We start from the raw sequence: 13,583 nt of genomic DNA on the forward strand, positions 1-13,583 counted from the left end.
GACAAGATTAAAAGCCCCCTGGGCGGAAACGGACCATTTAAAGCACGTCTTGACAGAAGAAAGTGCTGTGAGGGGAGCTGCCACCTGACTGAAATTACGGATGAACCGACGATAGAAATTCGCGAAGCCGAGAAAGCGCTGCAGCTCGACGCGTGATTTAGGAACGGGCCAATCAATGACAGCTTGGACCTTAGCGGGATCCATCTTAATGCCTTCAGCGGAAAAAACAGAACCGAGAAAGGTGACGGAGGAGGCATGAAAAGTGCACTTCTCAGCCTTCACATAAAGACAATTCTCTAAAAGGCGCTGGAGGACGCGTCGAACGTGCTGAACATGAATCTGGAGTGACGCCGAAAAAATCTGGATATCGTCAAGGTAAACGAAAACATGCTGTCAAGTCAGCAGTCTTCACCATTATTTTGTAGCCTACTGAACTAGAGTGAGACCATTTCAAGGCCTTTGCAGGTGTTTTGAGTTAATTAGCTGATTAGAGTGTGGCACCGGGTGTCTTCAATATTGAACCTTTTCACAATATTCTAATTTTCTGAGATACTGATTTTGGGGTTTTCATTAGTTACCAGTTATAATCATCAAAATTAAAAGGAATGAACACTTGAAATATATCAGTCTGTGTGTAATGAATGAAAATAATATCCAAATTTCACCTTTTGAATGGAATTACTGAAATAAATCAATTTTTTGATGATATTCTAATTATATGACCAGCACCTGTAAAGTCATTTTGTGATGGGACTACTTTTCAGTAGGGATAATTATATTAATTATTATTATTATAATTCCTGTGAGTGGAATTATAAAGATTTCATGTAACTGCACAGACAATGTTAGTAAATAAATCCTTTCTACTCATCCTAAAAGTGTATTGTTTAAGAGTTATGTTATACTTTAATAATATAGTTATATATTTTCTGTAGCCTATACTTGCCATATAGGCTTCCCTTATAATCACAGTAGCTACTGTCCATGCATTTTATTGTTTTTACAAAACTGAAGGAATCGGTCAAAAAGATCTTCTTTCACTGCATTTTATCTTCTTTAAAACATTTACGACATAAGCTTCCTTTATACGAGGGTAAAAAAAAAAACTCCAATCAAAAAAACCTTTAAGAAGATGGAAAAAACTCCCACAGCACCCATCCTGTCTGGTCAATACAGCAGCTACTGCTCCATTATGCTAATGTGATTGAGCCCGCAGAGATGAGCAGCATGGAACAAAATCCAGAAATAAACCACCAAAGTAAAAAGACCAGCTCATCATCTCATCACTTGGAGACCCAGTTTGTGGAAGGGAAGGCTAAAACAGGTTTCTAGGCTAAAATCACCATTGGCCAACATAGTTTGATGTGACTTTTAATCAGAGTGTGAACATGACTAGAGTGTTGGATGAAAGGTGCAATTTAAATATGTAATAAATGTAATAAAAAAATTGAGAATATTAATTCATATGTTCATGAAATTATGGCTATATTTGCAAAACCCTAAGGGGTGAATTCACCAAACAGTTGTACCACTTTTAGCACCATTAACACCACGCTAATGGAAATGATGGAGAATAGCCTTATAACCAGGCATATATATATATATATATATATATATATATATATATATATATATATATATATTAAGTAAACTTAAAATCCCAGATCGCAGTAGGAATACACAAAGGGCTCTATTTTAACGATCTAAGCGCATGGTCTAAAGCTCAGGGAGCAATTGCACTTAGGTCTGAATCCACTTTTGCTAGTTTAACGACGGAAAAATGGTCTGCGTCAAATAAATAGTAAATCAAATACTAATTAAAGTATACATTAGAACAATTTAGTTGATGAATTTAATAATGACAGACAAATCAAACAACAGAATTAATTCTGTTAATAAATAAAATAATAAAAACACCACAAGCAACATGGCACTTCTGCACCAATTTTGAGGGTAGCATCATACACAATGAGCATATACCAATGAACAATGCCATCAGTAGCTGCAAGTCATTCTTTCTGTATTCATCCTTGTTTAGTGGTCTGCAATTTGCCAACATACATTCTAATTCACATTGGACCGTTTACGCATATTTCCCATGTGAACTAGGAATTAAACACTGATTCATCTCAGTAACCCCCCTCATCCTCCACTTCCTGATTCCAATCAGACTGCACCTAATCCTGTACAATGAAATTGATTCTCACATCATATCTTATCCTGCAAGGAAATCTTCATTGCATCCTGTGCACGCTACTCTTTCCCTCATCTGAGAAACACTCAAAAAGACCTCCTCATTAGCCCAACAACAGCAGGCACAGGTCTGTAATTCATTTTAATCCAGTACCGCAGCAGTGCTTGTCAGAATGTGAATACATAAGCCGGGCTACAGCCTGCCACAATTTTTCCAAAACAAAGAGATTTGATTCCATGTTTGAGGGTCTTTGTAGCTCTGTGAGCCTCATGGTGATAGCTCAGAGCATTATTGATGTTCTTCTAGTGTTGGAAAGGACAGGTAATAAAATAAAGAAATGAGCTCTGCCCAAAGCAAGAGCAAACACCATCATCACACAGCTGATGCAACAGAAAACAGAGAGAGAGAGAGAGAGAGAGAGAGAGAGAGAGAGAGAGAGAGAGAGAGAGAGATGTGGCTGCGGACTGAGATATGGCTCAGATATACCTTCTGTCATGAGAGTGATGTCAGAATAAACTGTTCTTATCGCAGTGTGAATATGTGTCATGATTGTGTCACAGGGTGATTTAATGAGCTTAAACATGTTTCATCTGTTCTGCTTACAGGGCTCAAACATGTTTGAAGTCTGAAGTTTCCACATGCTAGAGGGCTGGATGTGTTATAGGTTTTGCCCATTTAAATGTCAAAGCAGTCGGCGGTTTAAATGCTGATTATTTTAAGTGATCCGTGCACATGCTGCTTCCTACGGATAAATCAGCGTGGGTGAGGCTGGTGTCATATTTGATGTGAATGATGACGCCTGAGCGTCCCTTTGACTTCCCAGCCCCCTCTATTACTCCAGGCATAGGATGACAAAGGGAAGTCCACAGGTCACATGACAGAGGTCAATACCTAGCTCACTTCCTGTTGATGACCTTGCGCTGTATATGGCAGGTATATGGAATGGCTCATTTGGTGCTGTGGAAAAGTGTTTATGTATTAAATTGGCTAAATTATAAATAAAAATAAAAATATTTAATGATATCATAAATGAATACATTTAATAATTAAATTAAATTAAAAATCATTAAAATTAATTAATTATTAAATCATAAAGATACACAACGCTGGAGACTTATCATGTCTGCTGAGGGGAAATAAATGTAAAAATGCTGGGACAAATTCACTTTTGGTTAAAAAAGCCTTGCATTTCAGCTGCAATCCAATTATACCAGTGTACTGAAACAGTGCCAAAATTAAATATTTTTTTATTCTTTTCAGTTCAAACTCGGTTTCTATCTTAAGTGAATTGGGCACAATGCAGATTGCGCCATATTAACACAACTAAAGCTATTAGCCTGCCATAATTAAAGCTGCTTTATTATTGCCCACAGAAGCAAGCCGTAATGCCAATTTAATTTAAAAGATGTTTGAATATACACTTAGGCCGTGGGTCCACCAAAGCGTTTTTTCACGCTCCTGGCGCAAAATTCTAATTGTTTTCAATGGGAGCGCTGCGTTTTTTAAACGCCATGAGCGTAACGAGCGTTTTTACTGGTCGCCGAGAGTTGGAAAATTTTCAACTTTGGGTAAAAAGCTGTCATGGCGGGGAACAGAACACAGGAAGCAATAGCAAGTAACTCAATTTATTAATGACCAAAACAATGACACGGGCGTGGAATGGTAGCGCAGGGACTTCGATGGCCAGAAGTGATGACAGGAACCGTGAAGTGGTGAAACACAGAAGACGGAATCCACACAACCCAAACGATAATCCACAACGAAACGACAATCCACGAAGAACACGAACACCGGACGAGCGGGATGACAGGACTGGAACACCGACACAGGAGACATCAAACAACGATCTGACAAAGAGGACAAAAACCGGTGAGTATAAATAGGGTGAGGAAATGGACTGCAGCTGGTGGTGATATGATGATCAGCTGGAGCGGATCAGGTAATGACATCACACTCACGCCCACAACGCACGTGCATTCATACCACAACATAAACACGAGACGAGAAGGAACCAGAGAATAGTATACCGTGACAGTACCCCTCCTCCTAAGAACGCCTCCTGGCGTTCTCAGACTCCCTTACCTGTCGATTGTAATCATCGATAAGGGAGTGATCCAGGATGTCTCTAGCAGGTACCCAACTTCTCTCCTCCGGACCGTAACCTTCCCAGTCCACCAAGTACTGGAATCCGCGTCCCCTCCGCCTAGAGTCCAGAATACGGTTGACCGAATAAGTGGTTTCCCCATCTACGAGTCGCGGCGGGGGGGGAACCGGGACTGGCGGATTAATGTGCGAATGAAACACGGGCTTAATTTTGGATACGTGGAAGACGGGATGAATCCTCCTGTACGCCGGAGGTAAATTGAGGCGGACTGCCACCGGACTAATGATCTTGGTGACAGTGAACGGGCCAATGAATTTGGGAGCAAGCTTATTGGAGACGGAGCGGAGAGGAATGTTTCTGGTAGAAAGCCACACTTTTTGACCGACGATGTATACGGGAGGCCTTGACCGGTGGCGATCGGCCTTGGCCTTGGTGCGCGCCCCCACCTGGAGTAGAGTCTCACGGGCTCTAGTCCAGGTACGGTGACACCTCTGGACGAAGGCGTGAGCAGAGGGGACCGCGACCTCGGATTCCAGACTGGGAAAAATAGGTGGCTGGTAACCTAAACTACACTCAAACGGAGAAAGGCCCGTGGACGACACCGGTAACGTGTTGTGGGCGTACTCCACCATGGATAGTTGTTGGCTCCATGAGGAAGGATTCTTGGAGACCAAGCACCGCAACATCCTTTCCAGATCTTGGTTGGCTCTCTCAGTTTGGCCATTGCTCTGGGGATGGAACCCTGAGGACAGACTAACCGTCGCACCCAGTAATCTACAAAATTCTCGCCAAAATTTGGACACAAACTGGGGTCCCCTGTCGGAGACCACGTCCATCGGGAGGCCATGTAAACGAAAGACGTGATCTACGACAGTCAACGCTGTCTCCTTAGCTGAGGGTAATTTGGGTAAGGGGATAAAGTGAGCCGCCTTCGAGAACCGGTCCACCACGGTCAAAACGACTGTGTTACCCTGGGAGGGCGGGAGGGCGGTAATAAAATCTAGCGCGATGTGGGACCAGGGTCTCGAAGGGACTGGCAGCGGTTGGAGTAACCCATCTGGAGGTCGATTAGAAGTCTTACCAGTGGCACAAACTGAGCAAGCCAAGACAAAACTGTGAATGTCACGAGCCATAAGTGGCCACCAAAATCGTTGCTTAACCAAGAAACTGGTTCGGTTGACTCCTGGATGACAAGCCACGTTGGAGCAATGACCCCCCTGAATGACGTCGGACCGTAATTCCTCCGGCACAAATAAACGATTCGGTGGGCAACCGGGCGGAGGCGTTACCCCTTCTAAGGCCGACTTGACCTTCGATTCGACCTCCCATGTGAGTGTGGAAACAAATAGGGTTTCGGGTAAAATGCACTCGGGAGTAGACGGGCGTTCGGAAGGCTCAAAAATACGAGATAATGAATCGGGTTTGATGTTTTTAGAACCCGGGCGGTACGAGAGAGTAAAATCAAAACGGCCGAAAAAAAGTGCCCACCGAGCCTGCCTGGAGTTCAATCTTTTAGCCGTTCTAATGTATTCTAGATTCTTATGATCAGTCCAGACGATAAAAGGTACCCCTGACCCTTCTAACCAGTGACGCCACTCCTCCAACGCTACTTTGACTGCCAACAACTCCCTGTTACCGATGTCGTAATTACGTTCGGCTGGGGACAAGCGATGAGATAAAAACGCGCAGGGATGCATCTTGTCGTCTGTAGAAGAGCGTTGGGATAGCACTGCACCTACCCCCACCTCTGACGCATCAACCTCCACCACGAACTGACGTGAAGAATCAGGGGCAATAAGGATGGGGGCTGAAACAAAGCGGCCTTTCAGTTTGGCAAACACAGCTTCCGCTGTGTCTGTCCACCTGAACGCCGTTCTGGGGGAGGTCAAGGCAGTCAGAGGTGCGGCTAGTTGGCTGAAGTTGCGAATAAAACGCCGGTAGAAATTGGCGAAGCCCAGAAACCTCTGTAGGGCCTTACGGGAATCTGGGCTTGGCCACTCGACCACAGCCTTAACCTTTTCAGGATCCATACGCACTCCTTCAGACGAAATGATGTGCCCTAGGAAAGGAACAGACTGTGCATGAAATTCGCATTTCTCCGCCTTGACAAAAAGCCCATTCTCTAGCAACCTCTGAAGCACTCGTCGGACGTGCTGCACATGTTCCTGGAGAGAAGATGAAAAAATCAATATGTCATCCAGGTAGACATAAATGAACTGATCTATCATATCTCGCAGCACATCATTGACGAGTGCCTGGAAGACCGCAGGGGAGTTGGACAGCCCGAACGGCATGACCAAGTATTCAAAGTGCCCCCTGGGGGTGTTAAACGCAGTCTTCCACTCATCCCCCTTCCTAATGCGAACCAAATGATATGCGTTACGTAAGTCCAATTTCGTGAAGACGGAAGCTCCCTGTAACCTCTCGAAAGCTGAAGACATCAACGGCAAAGGATAAGTATTCTTTACCGTGATGTTGTTCAACCCCCGGTAATCGATACAAGGTCGCAGAGAACCATCCTTCTTCCCCACAAAAAAGAACCCCGCCCCCGCTGGAGAAGAGGAAGGGCGAATGAACTTGGTTGCTAGAGAATCAGAAATATATTTCTCCATGGCCTCCCTCTCAGGAACAGACAGTGAGTATAACTTGCCCTTGGGCGGAGACTTACCTGGCAGTAAATCTATGGCACAGTCATAGGGACGATGCGGAGGGAGAGAAGCAGCACGAGACTTACTAAACACTTCCTTCAGGTCCAGGTACTCCCTGGGCACGCTAGACAAATCCCCTGCTTCCTCCTGAAACATAAAAACAGGCACAGACGAACAAGCAGACACAAGACAGGACTTATGACATTCCTTGCTCCACTCCAGCACAGTTCTTTGCTGCCAGTCTATACGGGGGTTGTGGTGGATGAGCCAGGGGTGTCCAAGAACGATGGGTGCGAGGGGTGAATCCAGTATGTAAAAAAAAATAGTCTCAGTGTGGTTGCCAGATGTGATGAGGGTAATATCTTCAGTCGTGAGTGAAATAGTGGGAAGTTCTTGACCATTAAGTGCGTGTACTGCAATCCTGTGAGTGAGGGGCTTGAGGGGAATCTGAAACTTGAGTGCAAATGATTTGTCCATAAAATTACCTTCAGCCCCGGAGTCCAAAAGTGCTCTACAGTCGTGCTGGTGGACTGACCATCTTAGTCTTACCGGGAGGAGGGTAGATGTGGATGAGGTCTTCTTGGCGGAGATCCCACCCGATAGTAGCCTCATACTTACTATCGGGCTTGACCTTTTACCGGGCAGTTGTATGCGAAATGTCCCGTACCCCCGCAGTAGAGGCAAAGGCCCTGGGACCTCCGCCTTTCCCTCTCCTCCCGGGAAAGCCGAGCTCGCCCCACCTGCATGGGTTCGTGATCGTAGACGGGACTGACCGCGTCCCTGCCGCTGGACCTAGGACCCTCGGCTCCTTCCGGTGTGCGGGTGAACGACCCTCTTCGCTCGACTCGTGAGAGTCGAGCGTCCACCCGCAGTGCCAGCTCGATTAGTCCATTTAAAGATGTGGGGAGGTCCAGGGCGTAGATCTCCCTCTGGACGCGGTCAGCCAACCCATGCAGGAACATGTCCCACTGCGCCTCCTCGTTCCATCGACATTCGGCCGCCAGGGTCCGGAACTCGATGGAAAAGTCCGCAACCGACCTCTCTCCCTGATGCAGGTCGGCCAACACCCTGGCGGCCTCTCTCCCCGCGACGGCGCGGTCGAAAACTCGTCTGATTTCGGAGGAGAGTGTCTGGAACGAGGCGCAGCATGGGTCTTGGTTCTCCCACACCGCCGTTCCCCATAGCGCCGCCTTTCCCGTCAGAAGGGTCAGGACGAACGCTACCTTGGCCTGTTCAGTCTGAAAAGTTCTTGGTTGTAGCGCAAAATGCATCGAGCATCGTGTCAGAAAGGCTCTACAGTACCTGGACTCCCCGGAATAAGCCTCCGGAACCGGTAGGCGGGGCTCAGACTGGTGGTGGAACTCTGGTGGTGTGGGGGGAACGGCTGGTGCGGGTGGCGCAGTGGGAGCTCGCATTTGTTGGATCTGCTGGGTAAGCTCGGACACCTGCGCCACCAAAGATTGTACCGCACGACCCGTGTCATTCAAATTTCTCTCTTGGGAATCCATCCTACGTATGCTGTGCCGAATGAAGTCCTCCAACGAAGACGATGGTGCACTCGCTGCTTCCATGGTTTGGTCAGATCGTTCTGTCATGGCGGGGAACAGAACACAGGAAGCAATAGCAAGTAACTCAATTTATTAATGACCAAAACAATGACACGGGCGTGGAATGGTAGCGCAGGGACTTCGATGGCCAGAAGTGATGACAGGAACCGTGAAGTGGTGAAACACAGAAGACGGAATCCACACAACCCAAACGATAATCCACAACGAAACGACAATCCACGAAGAACACGAACACCGGACGAGCGGGATGACAGGACTGGAACACCGACACAGGAGACATCAAACAACGATCTGACAAAGAGGACAAAAACCGGTGAGTATAAATAGGGTGAGGAAATGGACTGCAGCTGGTGGTGATATGATGATCAGCTGGAGCGGATCAGGTAATGACATCACACTCACGCCCACAACGCACGTGCATTCATACCACAACATAAACACGAGACGAGAAGGAACCAGAGAATAGTATACCGTGACAAAAGCAGCGCTCATCACTGTCACTTTTTACACAGCCGTCCAATCAGAGTGGAGGAGGGGCGGGACAAAAACCACACCGACCAACTGTCACAACATTCTTTATGTACAATGACGTCAACCAGCTGAGCTTACCGAACAAAATGGATGAAAAATTTTTAGTAACAAACAAAATGATCTGCGAAATCAGTTACAAGTAAACTGTCCTGCTGATATTCTGTATCATAGCAACGAATCGTCTCAACTGAAAAAACGCTGTGCGCACAAAACGCTCTCAAGCGCCCATAGCTAGGCGTTTCCAGCCGAGCGTCCAGCGTTTTCAGCTGACTAAAAACGCTTTGGTGGACACACGGGCAAAGCGTTTTTTCACGCAGCTGGCGTATTTTTCCAATTATTTTCAATGGGAGCGTCGCGTTTTTTAAATGCCACGAGCGTAACGAGGCGCTGAGTGTTTTTTTCAAGCTCAGGCACTGAGCGCCCGGCGTTTTTTACTGGTCGCCGAGAGTTGAAGAATGTTCAACTTTGGGGTAAAACGCAGCGCTCATCACTGTCACTTTTTACCCAACCGTCCAATCACAGTGGAGGAGGAGCGGGACAAATATCACACCGACCAGCCGCCACATTCTACTTGTTCAACGCCAACAGATGACAACAACAAGCATAATAGCGGAAACAAAATAATTTTAAACAAGAGCCAGAGAAAATACGTTACATTGGATCGACATTTTAACATAGAATCAACACAGAAACAAAATATGTGTGAAATGAGATACTAGTAACACTTTTGCGAAAATTCCGTATCATAACAAGCAAAGTGTCTCTGCCAAAACGCTCTCAAGCGCCCGCAGCTAGGCGTTTTCAGCAGAGCGCCTAGCGTTTTCAGCTGGCTAAAAACACTGTGGTGGACACGCGGCCTTAGCCAGCTGAAAACGCTGGACGCTCTGCTAAAAAACGCCTAGCTGTGGGCGCTTGAGAGCGTTTTGGCAGCGCTGCGTTTCAGTTGAGACGATTCGTTGCTATGATACAGAATATCCACAGCACAGTTTACTTGTAACTGATTTCGCAGATAATTTGTTTCATACTAAAAAAATATTTTTCATGCATTTTGTTCCTTTAGTTCTGCTGGTTGACGTCATTGTACAGAAAGAATGTTTTGACAGTTGGTCGGTGTGGTATTTGTCCCGCCCCTCCTCCACTGTGATTGGACGGCTGGGTAAAAAGTGACAGTGATGAGCGCTGCGTTTTACCCAAAGTTGAATATTGTTCAACTCTCGGCGACCAGTAAAAAATGCTGAACGCTCAGCGCTTGAGCGTTAAATACACGCTCAGCGCCTCGTTACGCTCATGCCGTTCTAAAAACGCAGCTGTGGCGAACAGGACGAGGGACGGTGCGAGTGTTAATGATGAGCGACACCTGTGAGCACACCGGTCTCTCGATCATCCATGTCGTCGCTCCTCCTTTATGCTTCCGCTCCTCCGTGAGAGATGCGAGACCGGTGTGCTCACAGGTGTTGCTCATTAACACTCGCACCACCGGCCTCGCTCTGTTCTCTCACGTCCCTCGGCCTCGTCCTGTTTGCCACAGCGGCGCTCCCATTGAAAACAATTGCAAATATACGCCAGACGCGTGAAAAAACTCTTTGGTGGACACACAGCCTTACTATTGAAAATGGCAGCAGTAATTTCTCAAAATGATAAATAACATTATAATCAAGCATATATCTGTGTGGTATAGGCATCTTATGAAAGTATGATTCAAGAATGCATGATCCAGCCAGTGGAGAAAAGTAACCAGTGTATATTAAAAGCACCTTTTAATGACCCTAAATGATCCTCATGAAGCACAAACAAAATAGTCATCTTTTTCTTGTGTGTTTGTGATTTATTGCATTTATACCAGCTTTAATCTAATTGTGTTCCTTCAGCTGAATGACGTTTATTTGATATCTTTATGCAAGTAAATGGACTGTATGGATATTATCTGGCAGAGTGCAGTTGCGGAAGGCTTTGTGCTCTCAGTGCAGTCAGCTATGAATCTTGCAACTCGTGTAGCGTTTTTGACGTTGAGCCACAAACTAATCTGGGCATTTCTGACAGCAATCTATAGAGAATCACCTCAGTGGGTTTTTGAAGATCAGCACAACAAAAACCTAGAAGAAGTGGCTGAGGATATAAGACTATTATAACCTCTCTAGAAAATCATTTAAATGCACCACTGAATTTGCAGTTTGGAGTATGCACATGAACATTAGCATCTTTAATTACTCGCAACTGTACTTACGCGTGTTGATCTTTTGCAGAGAGATGTGTTTCTCTAGCTGTCTGCGCAGTTTGACTTCTGCTCCATACTTTCCGGTGGTGCCATTATCAGCCAAAATGAAGTGGGAGTGTAGGCTGTTGAGTACCGTAAGCTTACTAAGAGGGTTAGACATTGTCTGGTACGGTCGGACCACCTGCAATACACACATCATGAAGTAAAAAGAGGCTATCCAGGGATGTTCAGGATATGAAGAATGACACAATAGTAACAGTGACATGTTACAAAAAGCAGAGTGGCATGCACAAGTGATCAGTGGACATAAGATAAAATATTCAGTAAACATAGTGAGCAACTCTGGGTCGAAAAATCTGATACCACTAGTAGAAATGGTTTAATTTTGCATATTTATAATATAATAAAAATAAATGACTGAATACAAGTAGTGTATAAATAATCTATATATACAAATAAATACAGTAATATATAAAATCTATATATACAAAATTATAAATAAATAATTAATATTGTAAAAAAAAGGAAAAGAAATTAACATGAATTTCAAAATGTTTTAGTATTTTAGTTGCTCCCCTTTTTGCCTTGTGCTTCAATTGAAGCAAGAACATCTGACTGTCTTTACAAATAGTCACGTGGTCAATGCCACAAATTTTCTTATTTGATCAGTGACCTAGAAATAGTGAACATAGTGTCTTGTTTTTTCAAAACATCATCTCTAAAACATTCACTGCATGAGATATCCGACCAGACCAGACTAGAGAGAGTAGTTGGGTTGAGTGGGGCTTTGAGAGAGATTGAGAGAAAGACAGAACCAATATTGTTTATGAGTAAGGGGGGATAGAAATCAGTGGTTATAAATAAAAAATTATTCTATCTCTGTGTCTCAGTTGTGCATCAGTCCTCAGAGACACACCGACAAGCTGAGGTGAAACTGAGTAGATATATGTAGTGGCTCACATACAAATTATTTATAGAATTCTACATGACACAGAAGTAACGCAGAGACAACATGAAAATCATCCTGTTGTGATCCAGAGATTTACTTTTGTGAATAATAATTCCAATGAATATATCAATTTGACTGTTTCATTATTATTTAATGAAAGCACATTTTGTAAAATCTGCCATGATCCAAGCCAAATGAAGTCTTACTGGTCATTTAGAAAACTATAATATAATATAATATAATATAATATAATATAATATAATATAATATAATATAATATAATATAATATAATATAATAGGTTTAGTAATTAAATTGATCTGTAGTCGAGTCACTTACATCTTTTCCCACCAGGTCTTCCTGGTTCTCCACAATCCCCCAGGGAGCAATGCCAATAGTACAGATCTTCCCCCTCGATTTGGAAGCGTGGTCTTTCAGAGCATCACCAACATGCCTGATGACTCCTGAAGAGACAGATAATGGAAGATTCTCAGAGTGAGAGATATAACACAAGGAATCATGGACATTAAGATAGTACACAGTTACACAGATAAATTCATCCTCCATTTATCTCTCTATGAATTTAGATAGTATCAGACTATAATATTGACTAGCATTGCTCAGGATCTTAATAAGAGTAATCTACTCTAATCTTAATTAAACTGAAAGATACATTAACACCTCGTACACACCCGTGTTAACTCCTCCAGTGAAGATCCAGGCCCCAGTGGTCATGGCAGCCTTGATTAGACCCTTGCCAAAGACTTGCTTGAGTTTGGGCTGCAGCTCGAAGTTCTGAAGTCCTCCATGAACAGAGATGAGCAGCTTGGGAAGCTCCAGTTGCCACTCCTTCGTCATCAGATGCAGTAGTAAGTCTGGCTTAGTGTCATAAGACACTCGTACATACTGACAAAACATAAAAGTGGAATTATGACATAATCTTGAGACAATCTTTAACAGTACATATAAGATTTTACACTACCATTCAAAAGTTTGGAGTCTGTAAGATTTTTTGTTTATGCCGTTATGCATTGTTTATTGTATAAATCATTACAATTTATGTGATATTATTACAATTTAAAAGAACAGTATTCCAGTTGAAAATATTTTACAAAGTAATTTATTCCTGTGATGGCAAAGTCTTCAGTGTCACATGATCCTTTAAAAATCATTCTAATATGCTGATTTAGTGCTCAAGAAACATTTCTTATTATCAATCTTGAAAACTAAGGTGCTTAATATGTTTGTGGAAACCATTCAGGTATGTCAAGCTGTACTTGCTGGGATTTAAATCAACATGTAAAATGTAGGAACATTGTGTTCCTCTTAAATGACTTTCATTTTCCGATAATGTCACTTGTATAGTGTTAAATAA

The 13,583-nt window shown here is 43.8% G+C and overlaps 1 protein-coding gene across 1 annotated transcript in view; it reads right to left on the minus strand.

Annotated features, from left to right (window-relative positions):
* Positions 1 to 13,583, minus strand: part of trpm3 (transient receptor potential cation channel, subfamily M, member 3) — a 209,223-nt gene that overhangs the window by 85,066 nt on the left and 110,574 nt on the right. Inside the window, exons 4-6 of the mRNA XM_077241041.1 lie at positions 12,901 to 13,114; positions 12,548 to 12,672; positions 11,270 to 11,441 (exon numbers count right to left, since the gene is read on the minus strand). Coding sequence (XP_077097156.1) covers positions 11,270 to 11,441; positions 12,548 to 12,672; positions 12,901 to 13,114 — 511 coding nt within the window. The remainder of the gene's footprint in view (positions 1 to 11,269; positions 11,442 to 12,547; positions 12,673 to 12,900; positions 13,115 to 13,583) is intronic.

This window comes from Siphateles boraxobius, unplaced genomic scaffold (assembly GCF_051911475.1).
Source record: "Siphateles boraxobius isolate OS27281-9 unplaced genomic scaffold, OSU_SipBor_1 24, whole genome shotgun sequence".
NCBI classification, from domain to species: domain Eukaryota; kingdom Metazoa; phylum Chordata; class Actinopteri; order Cypriniformes; family Leuciscidae; genus Siphateles; species Siphateles boraxobius.